Source organism: Ammodytes marinus (assembly GCF_949987685.1).
Source record: "Ammodytes marinus genome assembly, chromosome: 6".
In the NCBI taxonomy this organism is placed as follows: domain Eukaryota; kingdom Metazoa; phylum Chordata; class Actinopteri; order Uranoscopiformes; family Ammodytidae; genus Ammodytes; species Ammodytes marinus.
This window is the reverse complement of record NC_137235.1, coordinates 31,936,544-31,955,733: the sequence shown is the minus strand read 5'-3', so window position 1 is coordinate 31,955,733 and position 19,190 is coordinate 31,936,544. Positions and strand designations below refer to the sequence as shown.

The following is a 19,190-nucleotide window of genomic DNA, read 5'->3' as shown; positions in this document are numbered from 1 at the left end:
GATCTGGAATAAACTGTTTAAGAAATATAGCTTTCGGAAAAAAAGTTGTCTTGTCGCACAAATCACCCCACGTAGTGGGGTGATTTGTGCGTCATTGTGTCACAATGACAAAGTCACCATCATCATCTTTCTGGCCATCTGAACTCTCATCAGTGGTGTCGTTAAGTGGAATTGAGATGTCACTCTCTCCTGAGCTACTGTAGACTATCACTTTCTTTTGGTGACCAGCGTATACAGCCATGCCACTGGCACAACTCTCAGAAATGTACTTTGCACTAGTTGCTCCGTGCTTGTGGAACCAACTGCCACCTGACAAATGTGATTCCCCCTACATTTCTGCCTTTAAATCAAGGCTCAAAACCCATATGTACACCCTGGTGTTTCCTCCCCATTAACCTCTGCACTACTTACTTACCTCTGCACTACTATCTGTGTTTATGTGGATGAATGGGCTTTACGTCTTTTATTTTGGTTATTGTTATTTTACCTTCATTGTTTACCTACTGAATGCACTATGTACAGCACTTTGGACAGTGCAAACTGTCATAAATGTGCTTTTATAAATACATTTTACTTACTTACTTACTTATAACTCACCCAGGCCCTTGCGCACAAATCACCCCATCCCCAGAATTTTGGATAATAGGCATGATGCAGCAATTTAGGGTTGACATTGTGCTAACTATATAGACTCAAAGTGTAGCATACCAAAGCACTAAAACATGTGTCAAATGTTTTCAAACGTGTCTATAATTGTTCAGACACAATAATCAAAAAACCTTGATCATGGAAATTTTACTTTGAAAGGCAAAACACAGTTTTTTGAGCTTAAATGTGCTTATATCTTATTCCTTGTGTCTCCCTTCTTTACAGGATGAGTCAAATGGATGGCTCTTCTTAAATATGTGGTCACATTTCCAATTTCTTCCACGGTTTTCTAGAAACAAGGGGTTTTGCAACTTCCAAAATGCACAAATCACCCCACCTTCCCCTATATATTAAAAATAAATTGAAAAAAACTTCAATACAAAAAAATCATTGTTTTAATGCCAGTAATCAACTGGCAAAGTTTCAAGATGATATCTATAAGTTAAAAAAAAATGTTTACCCTCGCATTAAACCATGGTTCCGATTTTCTATTTCGGCCCCCTGTAGCTTTCCAGCAGGTAGTTGACCAGGTTGTCCACCCAGGTTGTGATCCTTGAAGGTCCTAGATATCATTTCTGGTGAACAACCTTTTACAACAGCCCATGTCTGTTTTCCAAAAAAAGAGGGTTTTGCCCCCTGGGTATCATAGAGATTACATGTTTCTTTAATTAAAAAGTTATTTCAATTTGTACAAGGTTCAGTGAGAATTTTATTTGATTAGGGTACCAAATATATTTCATTAAAGCAATATAAAGCATTATGTGTTTTAATGTGGAACCACAATGCTATAATGATTTAGATAAAGGAAATCAAAATGCATTTGAACTATTTTGTGGTAATTCTCAGATCATTTTTTTCTATGTTCATCAACTGGGTGATAGGACAAGATTCCTGGATTCTTCAGCCCAACTGCTTCAATTGAAGAGGAGTACAGCAGGCCTGGAGTGGCTAGTAACCCAACAACTGGATCTAAATAGAGCTCAAAATTATTCAAATGTGCGCATTCAAATAACAGTGGCAGGACCAGGATAAACTAGTGGTTGGTCACAAGAGAGTGATAATTAAGTTGTTTTATTTTGAGTCCATAATGAAAAAAAAGGCACTGTTATGTTTTTTATTTTTTTTATGCTGCACTAAGAATCAACAATGATATACACTTCAAGGAAGAGAGAGTATAAAATAAGTATTTTACATTTACTTGTCAAACCTAACTGCTGAATCAGTGTGTCTTGTTTCACCATTGCTGTTAGTAATCCATTTTCTCCCGAGCTACTTGGAGCTTCAGATATTCTGGTCCATAACAAAATTATATATCTTTTTCTTACCATAACAAAGCATTTCATGAGAACTGAGGCAAATGTCTATTTGTGATATTGGGCTATACAAATAAAACTGATTTGATTTGATTTGATGTTATATATTAAATATGTTTGCTCAGTATCATAACTAGTGGTGCTGGGTGTTAAGGTAAACTTTACTGAGCTTTTTGAATGTTAATTTTTGGACGATCTGTCATTAAGAAATTGCCTAAGTGACACCTAAATAAATACATGCATTAGTTGTATTGTCTTTTTTTGAGGTATTGATGGTACTTGCTGTGTACCTACTTGTTGTGTAACTACTGAAAAAAGTTAAATTTACTTCAAATAAATGTGCTTTTCTGTTCAGATATGCTGCCTATATATTTTTTAACTTTACTCTGCGGTCATCCAGTATTACTCATCGGTTGAGCAAAACTTGTCTCTATTTTCTACTGTTACTAGTTCGTAGAGAGTCTACAGACACTAAACTGTTTTCACTTTAATTTGTTAGTCCTAAGACCTCTCTACTAATGCTTAGTTGATCATCGACTGATAGTTTGTTGAGAATCAACTGATAGTCAACTATTTTCTCTGTTTTGCTCTGTTAATAGTGTGTATACACTAAACAGTTTTCACTTTAATTTGACAGTCCTAAGACCTGTCTACTTATGCTTAGTTGAATATTGACTGATAGTTTGTCGACAGTCATATGACAATCAACAGGTAGTCACCTACACAGGGTGCCTATTGATAAAATATTCTCATCTTTATTTTACAATGAACATATATGATCAACAGAGGGTTGAATGTTCATTCATTAGACTTGTTCCTTGTGAGTGGGGGGAAAGTTGATCCATATGAAACGTAAGTTGAGTATTGGTTAATAACAGCAGTTGATAGTCAACTTACTAGAAGTTGAAACTCAACTGATAGTTGAATATTTGTAAAGAGTATAATGTCTGTTGCAGACTGTTTTTGTAAAAAGAAATTAACAAAATAAAATGATCCTATAGTTAACTAACACTTAGTTGAATGCATGTTACATATTTGTTGACAGCTCTGTTGATTATCAACTAACTCACTGTTGAATATCAACTAAACATCAACTAAAAGTGCAACTTGTAGTTAACTTACAGTTAGTTGAATGCTTGTTTCTTATCTGTTGAAAGAGCTCTGTTCAATATCAACTAACCATCTGCTAATAATACAACTAATAGTTAACCGAAAGTTAGTTGAATGCATGCTACGTGTACAAAACAACATCTACTAATAATGCAACTTATAGTTAAAGCTACTACGAGTAAGTCGGCACGTTGGCGACACCTTTGAACAAAAGCGGTAGTATTATTACGACGCCAGCTGTCGTGAAGCTGTTTTGTAGCTCGTGCAGGCGTGCAAGATTCAAATAATCAGGAAGCAATATGGTGCGTGTCCGTGTGTTGAAAGTGTGAGGGCACCGGACTCTTTTCGGCTCCGTGAGTCTATGGGTAACACAGCATCAACTAATGCCAGTAAGTGCTAAACACACCTGATTGCAATGAGTTGATGCATTGTCACCTCTCACGGAGCTGAACGAGTCCCCGTGTCCTCACACAAAGCGAATGAACGAGAGACGGCAGTTAGTTATGGATCACGATGAGGTAATGTGTTTATGTTGTAAATAATGACTATTTCCGATGAATAATGGTCATCTGATGATGCTGGTGAGGCAAAGTAAACTTTGTTTTAGTAGGCTACCGCTCATTCATTTAGGAGTAAACACTGCAGTCTAGTTTCGCTGCGTGAAATTGTGTATACGTTGCTTGGCAACGCCCTCCCGCCCGACTATCACTCTCCCTTTTAGCTTTTCTTCATTGCATTTTCTTTTTTTTTCTTTTATGGTTCAGCTCCGTTATCGGTCATTATGACGACAAACAACTGTCTCAAACAAGGCTCCCGCTCCCCTTCCCTCACCTGGAGGGATAGGCTTCTCAAATCGCGTTCCTGCGCCTCACTGAAATCTGTGACCAATACGGATATGTGACCATAGAGCATGCACGCGTGAACCGAAAATCGGACTGGGTGTACGACCAGATCAAATGCAGTAATAAAAACTATATAAAAACGTCTTTCTTTGCACTGATGGTCTCGTTTGCTGTTAAAGGTAATTTATGACTTCCGGCTTAGCGATCAATGGAGTAAGACGTGACTTTGGAAGCTCCTGCAACATTCGCTAAATTATTTACTTTTGGCACATTTTTACAAATTTTTTTGGTGTGAATTTATTTCCCAACACATTACTTTAGACTTATTGCCTTCAAAATGCCTCCTAAACCGAAACCCGGGAGCAATTTACCTCCTCAACTACAACGGCCTGCCGCGAATACGGCATCCCCGCCACACAGTGGCCATGCACGCCCGGACAGAGGCGCTAGCCCCCCGGCAGATATTGCTACCTCCGGTTTTAAGGACGAGCTGCTCCGCTCCCTACGCAGCGAGATGGCTGCTATTTTCAAGACTGAGCTTAATACGGCTCTGGGCGAGAATTTATCTTCTATCAAGACGGAGCTGCAGGCAGTAAAGTTGGAGTTATCTCAAAGTATAACCAACATCCAGTCCGAGGTAAACACTCTAAAGTGCACCGTAGGCGAAATGGAAACTTCCCTCTCCACTTGCACCGACGACGTTGCCGAACTCCAGGCTAAAGTGGACAATATGGCGGCCGAACTCGCAAGGTTGGATAATAAATGTGAGGATCTTGAGGCTAGATCACGGCGCAATAATATAAGGATCCTGGGGATTCCCGAGGGTTCGGCCAACTCCTCCACTACAACAGCCGTCTCTACTCTGCTCAAGGAGGCATTTAAACTTGACAAAGAGCCCCTCCTCGACCGCTCTCATCGCACTCTTCAACCGAAGCCAGGACCCGTAGACCGCCCTCGCCCTATCATCGCTCGTCTGCATTATCACACGGACTATGTCGACATCCTGAGGCGCGCCAGAGCCGAACAGCGGATCAAGATTGGTGATATGGTCATTTCTGTCTTCCCTGACCACACAGCGAAAACGGCCCGAGCTCGAGCCGCTTTTAATGACGTCCGTCGCCAGCTCCGCGAGATACCAGGGATTCGTTTTGGACTGTTCTACCCGGCGCGCCTCCGTATTACGCACAACGGTGCCGAGAGGGAATTCACATCGCCAGAAAAGGCCATGGCGTTCATCTCAACATTGAGCAAGTAAGAGGACTGTCAAAAGAGTAATAATGTTGATGTTGCAGTAAACCTATTAATGGACACTCGCTAATTATTTGATCTTCACACCAAGTTATATGACGTTTAAGTGGACCTGTTTATATGTGCCCTAATGTTCATCACTGACAAGTTTGCAGGAGCCCAAGCTTAACTATTCTGCTCCTGTTAGTTCAAAGCTGTAAGTATGTTTCTTACTGATTCGACTCTCGGTGAGTCAGCACTGGGTTCTCCATCGTTTGGGGATGGGGTCGTTGTAAGTGCTTTGGGGTGGGAGGGAGGGAGGGAGGGGGGGCGGACTGTGTTTGCTATTTTGGCTGTTATGTCCACCTTGCGTTTACTTTTTTTTTTTTTGTTGTTGTCATGCCTTTTTCTCTTTTTTTTCTTTTTTTTTCCCCTTTTTTTCTCCTTTTTTTGGGGTGGGTGTGGGGCTCCATGCTCATTGTCTTTCTTTATCTTAACTAATGACTGCTAATACTAGTAATTCGGGAATCCCTCAATTCGGTTCCTCAGTGAGGTTTGTGAGCTGGAATATTAAAGGTTTGGGGAGCCCCATTAAGAGGTCGAGAGTATTTGCTCATTTGAAACGTCTTAAACCTGATTTAGTGTTTCTACAGGAGACTCATATGCGTACTAAGGACCAGGTCAGACTAAAATGCCCCTGGGTTTCTGAGGTATATCATTCAAATTTCAACTCTAAAGCCAGAGGTGTTGCCATTTTAATTTGTAATAAAATTAAATTTTCAGCTTCCAAAACTATTTCTGATACGAATGGCAGATATTTAATCATCTCAGGTACACTGTCTCATGTTCCCATTTTATTGGTAAATATATATGCCCCCAATTTTGATGACCCACACTTTATGAATAAGTTATTTGAGCGCCTCCCTTCGTTGAACAACACCCTGCTTATATTTGGTGGCGACATGAACTGTGTAATTGACCCCAAACTTGACCGCTCTAGTCCTCGCTCCCTGACCCCATCGTCAATGTCAAAGGCAATTTCTGACTTTATGTCAAAAAATGGTTGCATTGATCCTTGGAGATTCATTAACCCCCATTTAAAAGAATACTCATTTTTTTCACCAATGCATCAGTCCTTTTCTCGATTAGATTATTATTTTATTGATGCCAAACTGATTTCTAAAGTGAAAGCTGCTGAATATCATCCTATTGTTATTTCTGACCATGCCCCTCTCTCTCTGGATATTCAGCTCTCCCCTCAACCGAAGTACTCTGGTTTATGGAGGTTCAATACTTTACTTTTGTCAGACCAAAAATTCAATAAGTTAATTGCGACCACAATTGATGATTTTATTGCGACCAATCAGAACGAGTTAGAACCTATCTCTTCGTCATTGTTGTGGGAATCACTAAAAGCGGTCTTGCGGGGCCAAATTATTTCCTATTCTGCACATTTGAACAAAACCCGTAAAAATAAACTTCAAGAACTCTCCACTAATATTGGCAATTTAGATCATCAACTTGCTGCCGGCCCCTGTCCTAATTTGCTCAAACGTCGTGTAGACTTACAGACTGAATTTGATCTGATCACGACCACTGATGCGGAGCGTTTGCTTTTGCGCTCACGCTCTACATATTATGAACATGGGGATAAGGCAGGTCGACTCCTAGCTCACCAGCTACGCCGCCAGGGAGCCTCACGTGTAATCGCTCAGATAAAAGATTCATCTGGCAATTTACATACTGACCCTACTTCCATTAACTCAGTTTTTTCATCTTTCTATTCTTCCCTATATAAGTCGGAGTCATCATCTGACCCCACCGAAACTAATTCTTTCTTAGACAGTCTAAATTTCCCTGTAATAAATCCAGACGTTGCCAAACAACTGGACTCACCACTCACGGTAGAGGAAATCACTTGCGCTATGAAAACCATGCAAAATAATAAAGCTCCTGGCCCTGACGGATACCCAGTTGAATTTGTTAAACGATTTCAGCATAAACTGGCCCCCCTGTTGCATTCTGTTTACATTGAATCCTTACAGAATGGCTCTCTGCCTCCCACTTTGAGGCAAGCCTCAATAAGTCTGCTTCTAAAGAAAGACAAAGACCCTAAGCTCTGCAGCTCATATAGACCCCTCTCGTTAATAAATGTGGATGCTAAGATCCTTGCTAAGGCTCTGGCCCGTCGCTTGGAAAACATTCTTCCCACTATTGTCTCAGAGGAACAAACTGGATTCATAAAAGGACGCCAGCTGTTCTATAATGTACGCACCCTCTTAAATATTATTTATTCTAAAAGCACCACAACAGTTCCTGAACTAGTTATTTCTGTTGACGCCGAAAAAGCTTTCGACAGGGTCGAATGGGACTACTTGTTGGCTGTGTTGAACAAATTTGGCATGGGCACTATATTCAATTCGTGGATACACCTGCTTTATACAGCTCCACAAGCCAGCGTCACTACAAATGGCATTCAATCCAGCTTTTTTACTATATCTCGTGGCACTCGGCAGGGATGTCCCTTGTCCCCTTTATTATTTGCCCTAGCAATAGAACCCCTGTCTATCTATCTCAGGTCCTCTCCCATTTTCACCGGTGTATCAAGGTCAGACATGGTATTTAAGCTTTCTCTTTACGCTGATGACCTATTACTGTATGTCTCGGACCCAATTCGGTCTATACCAGCCATCTTATCCTTCCTAAAGACATTTGGTTCATTTTCAGGGTATAAAGTGAATATTTCTAAGACTGAATGCTATCCTATTAATGCTTCTGCACTACAACTTAATCAGGCCAATATTCCTTTTAAGTTTAGCCCATCTGGCTTCAAGTATCTAGGGATCAATGTAACAAGAACATTAAAGCTACTTTTTTCTTCCAACTTTTCCCCCCTTCTGTCCAAAATCAAATCTGACCTTCAAAGATGGAGAAGTTTACCCTTGTCTTTGATTGGAAGAATTAATACAGTGAAAATGAACATTCTACCAAATTTTTTGTTTTTGTTTCACTGTCTCCCCCTATTTTTGCCTAAAACTTTTTTTAAAACCATTGATCAAATTATTTCAGGCTTCTTGTGGTGTGGAAAGGTTCCCAGAGTCCGTAAATCATTATTGGAGAGATGCAAATTTAATGGTGGTTTATCTCTCCCTAATTTTCAACTGTATTACTGGGCGGCACACATCCACAAAATTACATTTTGGTTTAATTCAAGTGATCCACCATGGTGTAAGTTGGAGGCTCACTCTTGTTTTTTGTCTTCTCTATTGGCTCTACTTACCTCCTCTATCCCAACCAGCCCCTCTGGCTTCACAAACAACCAAGTAGTGAGTTCCACACTCAAGATCTGGTACCAATTCAGGAGACAGTTTAAATTTACTTCGGCTTCAACTTCAGCTCCCTTACTAAAGAATCACCTATTCAAACCCGCACTTACAGACTCCACCTTTTCTGTATGGCACGGTAAAGGCCTGATATTTTTTAAAGACCTGTATAGAGACGGTATTTTCCGTAGCTTTACAGACCTGTCTTGTGTATATCAGCTCCCTCCCTCTCATTTATTTCGCTATTTTCAAATCAGACACTGTGTCAAATCGCTGTTTCCAAACTTCCCCTCCTCACCTACGGTTCAGTTGTGGGAAGAGTTTCTCTGTTCCAGCCCCTTTCAAAAATCTCTTATTCCTAAAACGTATAACAAACTCCTGTCCTATGACAGCTTACCATCCACTAAGGTCAAGACGGCCTGGGAGCAGGAACTGGGTCTGAACTTAGAGGATAGCTACTGGGAGTTAGCTCTTGACAAAATTCACAAAAGCTCAACTTGCGCTCGTTTGACACTCATACAGTTCAAAGTGATATTTAGAGTCCATTTTTCCAAAGGTCGACTGTCACAAATTTATCCCAGTGTCATCGATAGCTGCGACAGATGTCATTCTTCATCATGTAATTTAACCCATATGTTTTATTCTTGCCCTCTACTATCTCGCTTCTGGCAGAACTACTTTGATACAATGTCAAAAATACTTTTGAGGACAATAATTGTCTCTCCTCATATTGCTATATTTGGGATTCCTGTTGATTACAAGCGTTATACTTCCAAGCACTTAGACATTTTAGCTTTCACCTCTTTACTGGCGAGACGGCAGCTTCTCCTTAACTGGAAGTCAACTAAAGCTCCCTCCAGCTCTCGATGGCTCAGTGATGTCATGTCTTTCCTCAAGTTAGAGAAGATTAAATATTCACTGCGAGGTAACACAGACAAGTTCTACAACAAGTGGCAATCCTTCTTAACGTTTTTCAACTCGCTTTCTTCTATGCCTCCTGATTAGGGCTGCGACTAACGATTGTTTTGATGATCGATTGATGTGCCGATTGTTTTCTCGATTAATCGATTGTTGATCGATTGGTGTTTTGGTCCGTAAAATGTCAGAGAATGGTGAAGGGTGTTAATACATTTTCCTGAGCCCATGTTGACGTCCTCAAATGTGTTGTTGCGTCCAAAACACATAGATGTTTCAGTTTACTGTCATAATAGGATTAAAGAAACCAGAAAATATTCACATTTGAGAAGCTGAAATCAGAGAATTTGGAAATGTTTTATTAAAAAAATGACCTGAAACGATTGAGTAATTAATTAATTAATCGTTGCAGATCTACTCCTGACTGTTAGGCCCCACCCCCCCCCCCCCTTTTATTTAATTTTATTTAATTTTATTTTATTTTATTTTTGTGTGCTAATTGTTTTAATTGTACATGTTATTGTATTTTAAATATTATTATTATTATTATTATGATGATGATGTTTATTACAGCTTGATAATCCCTTCCTGTAATGTTTGTGAAAAAAGAAAAATCAGAAATATGGCATTTGTTTTGACTCGTCAAGTTTACATGTCTATGTATGCACTGTGCCATATTTTCAATAAAAATATTGAAAAAAAAAAAAAAAAAAGGTAATTTATGATTATGAGAGGAAACATGAGGCTGTTTAAAAGATATTTAAAAGTTACTCGTTGCCGCTTTAACTGACAGTTGAATGCATGCTAAATATATATCAACTAACTCACTGTTGAATATCAACTAAACATCTACTAATAGTGCAACTTATAATTAACAGACAGTTAGTTGAATCCTTGTTTCTTATCTGTTGAACAAGCTCTGTTGAATTTCAACTAACAATCTACTAATAGTGCAACTTATACTTAACTTACAGTTAGTTGAATACTTGTTACTTATCTGTTGAGATAGTTCTGTTGAATGTCAACTCATTCACTGTTGATATGCAACTGCGTATCTGCTGATGGCTTGTTGAGTGTCAACAGTGGACTATCAAACTAAAGTGTTACCCAATTGGGACTATCTGATATGGGCGGGCCAGAGCCCTATGTATGGTGCTCTGGGGCGGACGTTACCGGATGACGACGACGACAATGGCTGCGGATATGTTGTTTGAATTTGAGACGGCTTTGGCCTCGACACTTAACGATTTGGAAGACGGCACTCAAATCTTTCTTTAGCAAGAAAGATGAATGTCCTGTTTTGCCGACCGACCACGGCAAAAGTTTAATTTAACAGTTAACCCCGCTGTTCGCTAAACGAACGGGGCTTATTACTTCACCTTGTTAATTGCTCTGATTGGTCGTAGTGCTATCCAATTGTGTGCAGTGGTATTTGAAATGCACGCGTATAGGTACCGCCCCTTGGAGTTGGGAAGGTCTATTGATCGTGGCCAGACCCTATATCGTTCTAGATATAGGTCTGGATTTACAGGCTACTGACATGGACCAGTGTGTCTGAAATAAAGTTGAATTTAATTTAAATGTAATAACATGTTCTTGGTCAATAAACTAGTGGTCTCATAATGCATTGGGTGGTACATGTGAACTCCATGTATAGTGAGGTATCATTTTGTTTTAAAGAAGGGAAATTTACCCACTTATATACAAGAAGGAATGCATCTATTCATAGATAGATGGCTAAACAGGTCCCACATAGCAGCAGGCTGGTACGTTTGAAGTCCTAGTGCATTGCCCGTAGAAAGCAGGTCTGCTGTGTGTGTCCCGCTCGTCACACATCTCAAGCGTTGGTGGCAGCAGCCAATCAAACCAGAGGGAGGCGGGATTTAGCCGGAGACTACTTCATGCTCGTCGTTAATGTGGCCTTCAGTGTGTGCATGTATTCGCCGCCAGGATGATATAAATATAACTTCTACATATTTGGTCCAAAACTTCATAATCAATCAAGGATGCACACCTTCGTGTCGTGCGCAAGCCATATCCGGAAGCTCAGGCCGATCTGACTAACAGTGAGAGAGATATGCGACACAGACAGACAGACAGACAGACGTTTCTTGCTTTATAGATAGATAGATAGATAGATAGATAGATAGATAGATAGATAGATAGATAGATAGATAGATAGATAGATAGATAGATAGATAGATAGATAGATAGACAGTGTTGTACCTCCGGTGATGAACATGCCCGGTGCAGAGGGGACCCAGGCCAGACACTGCACTGATGCAGCAGCCGAGGGGAAGCAGAAGGATGTGATGCAAGCCAACGCCTCACTGTCCACCAGCCTGATGCCATTATGGAGGTTAGACACTGGGACAGAGAGAGAATCGGTTCATCGTTTAGCATATGTGCTGGTAATAATAATATATTTTTTGTATAACCAATAACTAATGCATTTAATGAACATAGTTGATTAAGTTTTTTTAATAACTTGCATAGGGGAGAACGGGGTAATGTGAGGCACTTTTTACATTTGCTCCCCTCTAAGGGAGCTAAAATGATTTATCAGTCAAATTTACACATTTCCCATTAATTCAGGATGTTTCCTAGAAAAGGGCATTAGCAGAATGTATTCATGACAAAAAAAGTTGTCTTGTGTCTCAGTTAGATCAAGGGGGTAAACTGATCCACTTACTTTTTCCACTCTGAAACTACCATAACAACACATGTTGTAACAGCTAGAATCCTGACAGCTAGATTGAAAACCAAATATTCCAAAACTAATGTCGGACTAGTAACAGAATCATGGGGTTTGGTCAATTAAGAAAAACATTTTCTAAACACTTGAAAGTAACTCTGATCAAATACAACATATAATTCATATTCAATAATTAACATACAAATTACAGATAGAACCAGTTAGATTAAAACACAGTCTGGGGGTCAGAACACGGACCCTTAGGGTGTATTCACACTGGGAAAGTCCGCTAGTTCACTTGCTTTGGTCCAGACCAAATAGAGTTTAGATTTTTTTTGTTTGGTGTGGTCCACTTTCATATTGCCCCTTTTGCAAGTGAACCAGCATCACGAAGCAAAACCACACGTGATCTGAGGTCATTCATTCATTGGACAGACATTCTGGGGTGGAGAGAAGCACGAAGTGAAAACTGCGAAATATATAACTGATACGATATGGGGTTAAAAATAATAAATAAATAAATAAATAAATAAATAAATAAATAAATAAATAAATAAATAAATAAATAAATAAATAAATAAATAAATAAATAAATAAATAAATAAATAAATAAATAAATAGGCCAACATCTAGCCTATAAATAAAATTAAAAAAACATCAAATTTGTGTTGTTTCATATGGTTATGATATGTAGGCCTGTGTCAATGTGTGGCTTGTAGCCTACGATGTGAAACATAATATTTACTGTATTTTTGCTGCTGGACGCGCGGCTCGCGAGGAATAGGCTCAAGCTGACACACAGCTGATTTAGCCGTGTGTCAGCTGGGTGTGAGTTCGGCGCGGCTGAGCTCCAAACTGACACAGGGATGGTATTGACGGTACCGTAACATGGGATGCAAAGTAAAAACACGCACTTCATACAAAGCGCAGCGTGAACCTGTTGTCACTGTGCAGGAGACGCTCCCCTCTCCTTCATCTGATCGCTGAACACATCAGCATGTTTACGCGTCCTGTCTATCAAATGTAGGCCTAATATATTCGCTCGGGGCTCCCGGTCAAACCACAACTAATCTTCCTAACAATGGCGACAACAACACTATCCTATAATGTGAAGCTGACAGCGATTTATTAAAAAAGAAAAGGCACAGTGCTTCCTGCAATTGGGTCGGATCGAGTCCGGCCAAATTCACACCACAAACGAACTGCAGCAGAGTGCGTTTTGAAGCGCATCGAGACTACCTCTTCAACTGGGTCTCGGAGCGTTTGTTTGGTCCGCCCCCGAGTGCGATTGCTGTATTCACACATGTCTGAAAGATGCGCACCGAAGGCGGAAGTGCATCTGAGTTCGTTTCAACTGAACTAAACACGGCATGTGTGAATACACCCTTAGAGCCAGCTAGTGTCTGGTGGTCAGAGAAAAGAACAATCAGAACCAGCTAGAACAGCCTAGAACTCAGAACACAGGACTAGACCCAGCTGTCATTTTCCATCTTTTGAGTCTTTGATTAATATTTTTCTGCATTTGTTTTATTGGGATCATTCATTAAATAAAGAAATATTACTTAGAGTCTATTGATGTTAAAGGTCACTCTCCTGTCCCCCACATACATACGTGCCAAACCATGCCCTTGCTGACACCCCTTCAACCATCAACCCCCACCTCCAGCCCACATTGTCTTTTGTTTTATTCAAATAGTCTCCTTGCTACCTAAAATATAATGGATTCATTAAAAGAGGGCACAGACACTGTCTCACTTTACCCCACTACCACATTTTGAGAAAAAACTACCTCTCAGCAATTCAGGCTAATCATCAGTTATCATCATCACATGGTTTCATATGTTGGTAGTTCATCAACACGTATGATAGAAGTTTTTCTACATGAATCAATTTGCTTTGGCACAACAATCTATTAAGTTGACAGCAATAAAATTTACTTTTACATGCAAAAAAGACATTTTTGTGAAAAAAAACATGCTTACAACATCACCATGAGGTCCTCTCTTTCATGGCCAAGGGGAAATGAGAGGGGCTTGAAAACATATATCTCACATGACCAAAAATGTGTTCCATTGCCTAGATACAGGGGGTGTCTCACATTACCCGATGGCTCACATTCCCCCGTTCTCCCCTATATATGTTTATGGTTCTGACTAGTATTTACTCAGCAAACAGTTCTATGCTTTGTTTTCCCCTTTCTATATTCAAACTACTTCAGCTAACAAAACTCTGGGGATTCCTTTTATATTTTTGTCCAACCTAGTAAATAGTCAGTTGATAGAAGGTCCCATTCCAGGGCACTGACTGGGTCCTCTTCATCTGTCCCCTCCAGGGATTCTGGACGCAGCACATGCTTTTGGCTTTTAGTCCCTGGAACAGGAAAGGACAAACAGAGGGATGAGGATGTGTGTATTAACAGGCAGTCTCTGCCTATAGAACTTCAAGAGAAGAGTAGGGTGAGACCTGTATATGTTATAGTTAGGCTCAGGCAATGGATGTAAGTCAGAGAAAAGTCCTAAAGAATACACTTGGCATGTTTAAGAATGTATTTTACTTTATGGTGCGGAGTCAGCGATTCAGGAGAGCGCTTGTTGTCAAAAAACGTTTCGTAAAACAATCAGTGAATATCTCCTCACGGTCTGCTTCATGTCCATACATGTGTGCGCGCTGAAAAAAATAGTGCCATCATAGCTAGCCAACATACCAGTTTACAGAGCCTAGGGTGTGTATGAACTAGTGTTGTATTCGATCATTACCGAGACCAGAGTGTGCCGAGACCAAGACAAGACCTAGAGAAGTCGAGACCTAGACAAGACCAAGATGCGCAGAGGTGGAAATGTGCACGGACTGCACTGAAATTCCCCTTTGGAGGAGACAGCACCCTGCATGCGTCTGTCCCATTTGAATGTATTTAAATCAGGGAATATTCAAAATAGAGTGCAAAATATCCTACCTTAGTACCTTATCCTCAAAGACCAGCGCTAATTGCAACAGGCCGTTTTAGTCGAGCAATTACCGCGTAAGAAACTTGTGTATAAAAGTTGTGCAATCTTTCTATACTCCCCTTCTCTCTCTACAACACACGTGAGCTTTAAATGATATTGAATTGATACTGAATCATATTATGGGGGAAATCTACAGGAAGTGGGTTGTGTACTTATATAGAAGAAAACAGTTATGATGGAGCTCAGGTTTATTTAATAAGGGCTGCTTTATTAAAAACAATGTCACCGTATAAACCTGTGATCTGTGTGTACCAGCCGACCTGTGTGGCTGTGAAGCAGATTATAGAACATTAATAATTTTTGTGTCTCATTGTGCCACCCACCCCTCCTGTTCCCGAGACAACTCTACCGGTGTTTAACCCTTGACGGCGAGCCTGCCTGCCTGCTCACTCACGTAAACGCTAAATGAGGGCAAACTGTGCCCAGCTACCAAACTTTGTGTGTGTGTGTTAGCAGCACTGGTATAAACTTGGTGCAAATTCCTTAGTGGATACTGTGCTAAAACGGAGCAGATTGCGGGCACTATTTCACCGCAATTCATTGAGCTTTGAGCGTGCGCAATCCATTCTTAGTGGAAGTGGCCCTTTGTTAGTAGCCAAGCGTCGGGCTCCATTTAATCTTGTCTGGCTTTATTTTGAACAGGCACAAGGACTTTTATTTTGCAATAGGCCTATCCCCACTGTTGCGGTCTCGACCGGTCTTGACTTAAAATCTTGAGACCTCTCAGTCCGAGTCTGAGACAAGACCAAGACCTTTAAAAAATGGTCTTGAGACCGGTGTGGAGACCAAGACCGGTCTGGAGTACTATAACACTAATATTAACACTGGATTAACACTGATTTTGACAAGATGCATTCTCTAGAATAACTGACTAAGCCTTTAGTTTTTGTAATGAGTTGAAGAAACCATCTACCAGGCTGGAAAATAGACAAACTTCCGTCCGTGTGTCCAAAGACCAGTTTGCCCTTCTTGGTGGGGTGCCACCTGAATAGACAGATGTCAGAGAGGAAGGAGTGTGCTTCTTTATGCACAGTGACCCCGGGCTCAGCACCTCCATACACCCAGATATAGAGCGGGCCGCGCTGGGAGACAAACGCCACGCCGTCCAAAGAGTTCCAGTACCAACTGACTGATGTAGGGACACCTGGGAGAGAAGGGGAGACAAGGTGGTGCTTCAAGACATTCAATAATCTGACCTCAAAGGGATACTAAATGGGGTTGTATGAGGTACTTATGCATAGTTAGTCTTTGACCCTATGGAGACGGCAGTCAGCGCAGTCATTTCAAAGAGTTTGGGGGAGATGTCGCTGTAGCAGAAGTCAGCCTTGTGCTGTTGCATCGCATACAAATGTTTTTTTCACCACGTATATAAATGCTTACCTAAAAACAAATATCCGTTCAATTGTAGGCTAAATAGGATTGACTGCTGATTTTCAGACTGATTCATGCTGCGATGCACACGCAGACAGCCGCTTATTTGGGCACTTTTTTAAGCGTGGTTCAGCCATGTATAAAGCTACGAACACACCGCACTGGCCACGCGGCGAGATTACATACAAAGTCAATGTACTAGCGCGTGGCCGTGCGTCCACCCAAGAATCTGCGTCCAGCGGCCGGCAGCGGGCGCTTGCGCAGTGCGTCGCCGCGCCTCATCGAAGCGCGTGAATCGAAGGCGCTACCATTTTCTGGCGCGGCCAACATATGCGGCGAACGCAGAAGATGAAAATATTTATCTAGCGATAGCCAATCAGCGTTGAGATTGCCCGGTGGTCTGCAAGACGAGGTGGGCGTGTGGAGTGAGGACATTGGGCTTCCAATACATTCTGCAAATATGTGCATTTTGCATCTGTTTAGCTGTTGGTTGTACTTTAGCCAAAGCAGCGCCGGTTAGCATAGTGAAACTCACCCAGCTGTGTGCTGTTCCGGAGGATAATATGAACCCAAACTTGACGGCAGTGTCCGTGTGGAATTCCAATATAGTAGGCTACAGCGAAGTATCGGTGTTGTCCTCCGCCAGACCCGGCACACTTTCACTTTCAGATAGGCTGATGTCTGCCTTTATTTTTGCCGCTGAGCACACACTGCTGGTGTTAATGTGTTTAGTATGTTGCTGAATTGCTGTTAATGTGTGTGTATTTGCGATCGGGGTGCGTCTTCATGCTGTTTTAATGATATTTGTGACGTGACTGCCGCTGGTTACACAGTGTATCTACATCTGTATTTTTTGGCACAGCTGGACCATGTTGTTGTTGTTGTTGTTGCACCGTAAGTGTGACGGGTCTGATCTCGGCGTCGGCGTCAGGAATATATGGCCCAATATGATCAAGCGGCGAGCCTCTTGCGTTCACGCGGTTAACCGCCGCCTTCGATGTGGCGGCCGGCGGCGGCGGCTGCGGTGAATATGGCCCAATATGACCAAGCGGCGAGCCTCCTGCGTTCACGCGGCCAACCGCCGCAGGGGGCCAGTGCGGTGTGTTCCCAGCTTTACAAAGCCAACTCTTGCCGGTGCAGTGCAGCGTATCAGTCCGCAAATCAGCAGTGACATTATCCTCAACTTAGTGTACAATTGAACTAATTCTTTTGTTTATCATTTATATACTGTATATGTGGAAGAAACATTTTTCTTGAACCATCTCCAACAATACAATGCTGACTTCTGCCACAGCAATCTCTCCCCAAAACTCCTTAAAGAGCACCTATTATGCTTTTCGTCTTTTCTGACTTATACATGTTGATATAATGTTTTATAGTCATGTTTAACGATAATAAAGTGTCAAATAATGACGTACATGCATTTAGACGTTTTCCTTTTGCGCTCAACACTAGGGGACGCCGGTCGCGATTCATTTGTTCGAAATTTTCGGGATCACGTGACGTTGAACAAGCAGATTTTCCATGTATGGTAATGCTGCTACACGCTCAGGCACGCTCCCTTCGCAGGTATTCCGGAAGGTAACCAATCACAACGGAGTGGGGTTGGCAGGAGGTTGGCAGGAGGGGGGCGAAGGGGCGGAGAAAGACGAAGCCGAGTGTTGACAGAGAATGCAGAGAGCCCCCAGATGACAGGAATAGTTTCCCCACAATCTACATAGATTTTTGTGCGGTGATTCGTGTCAGGCTGCTCTGTATGAGTCATTAATAAAAAAGTAACTCATACAACCCCACTTCAAATATACTGAACTATCCCTTTAGACACTCTGGTGGTGCCAATAAAAGCTGTAAGATCCTCAATCCACCTTTAGTATTGTCCAGTCGTGCTAAGGCCTTCTGTTCGGCTACGTTCCATATGATGAGCAGGTTATCGGCAGAGGCTGAGGCAAACAGGTCTGGGTTGTCGGGACACCAGCTGATGGCTGTAATGGTCTTCTTGTGTTCGGACATGATGGATCTCAACTTAAACTCATTGTACTGCTGGTCCAGCTACAACAAGGAGGCAGAATAATAATGGATTAGATTTATATAGCGCTTTTCTAGGCACTCAAAGCGCTTTACAGGGTTCCAGGTTCCATTCATTCACACACAGTCATACCGGTGGTGGAAGCGTGGCTTCCATTTTGCGCCTACGGGCCCTCCGACCACTACAAACATACAGCAATCATACACATTCACACAAGGCAAAGTGGGTGAAGTGTCTTGCCCAAGGACACAACGACCATGACACAAGTGGCAGGGCTGGAATCGAACCTCCAACCCTCTGATCATTGGCCAACCCACTCTACCAACTGAGCCACAGTCGAATAACCATGCAATGACTTCATGATTTAATACAACCTATTGCATTTGTCCTTTAAAGCTTCTCCATCTGCATTTTTCTAATCTTTTTTTTTCACCAACACAATCAATGATGAGTTAACAGTATATATGGATATGTGTGTTGACTTCATTTATATGTGTATTTGATTTGTATTTGATTCTCTAACCCTCCGTTAAAGCACTCTGTAAACTGTTGTTTTAAAGGTGCTATACAAATAAAGTTATTATTATTATTATTATTATTATTATTATTATTATTATTATTATTATTATTTCTTATTTATGTAAGTAACTGATAATCCATTCAAAGATTGTTTTCAGGTGTGTCCAGAGCGCTAGGCACTTTAAACAAAACGTCC

General features: G+C 41.2%; 1 protein-coding gene across 1 annotated transcript in view; it reads right to left on the bottom strand.

Annotated features, from left to right (window-relative positions):
* The window catches only part of wdr17 (WD repeat domain 17), a gene marked incomplete at both ends in the record, with an annotated part of 81,528 nt that overhangs the window by 60,109 nt on the left and 2,229 nt on the right, over nt 1-19,190 (bottom strand). Inside the window, 4 exons of the mRNA XM_080028983.1 lie at nt 11,605-11,745; nt 14,333-14,443; nt 15,992-16,222; nt 18,315-18,498. Coding sequence (XP_079885109.1) covers nt 11,605-11,745; nt 14,333-14,443; nt 15,992-16,222; nt 18,315-18,498 — 667 coding nt within the window. The remainder of the gene's footprint in view (nt 1-11,604; nt 11,746-14,332; nt 14,444-15,991; nt 16,223-18,314; nt 18,499-19,190) is intronic.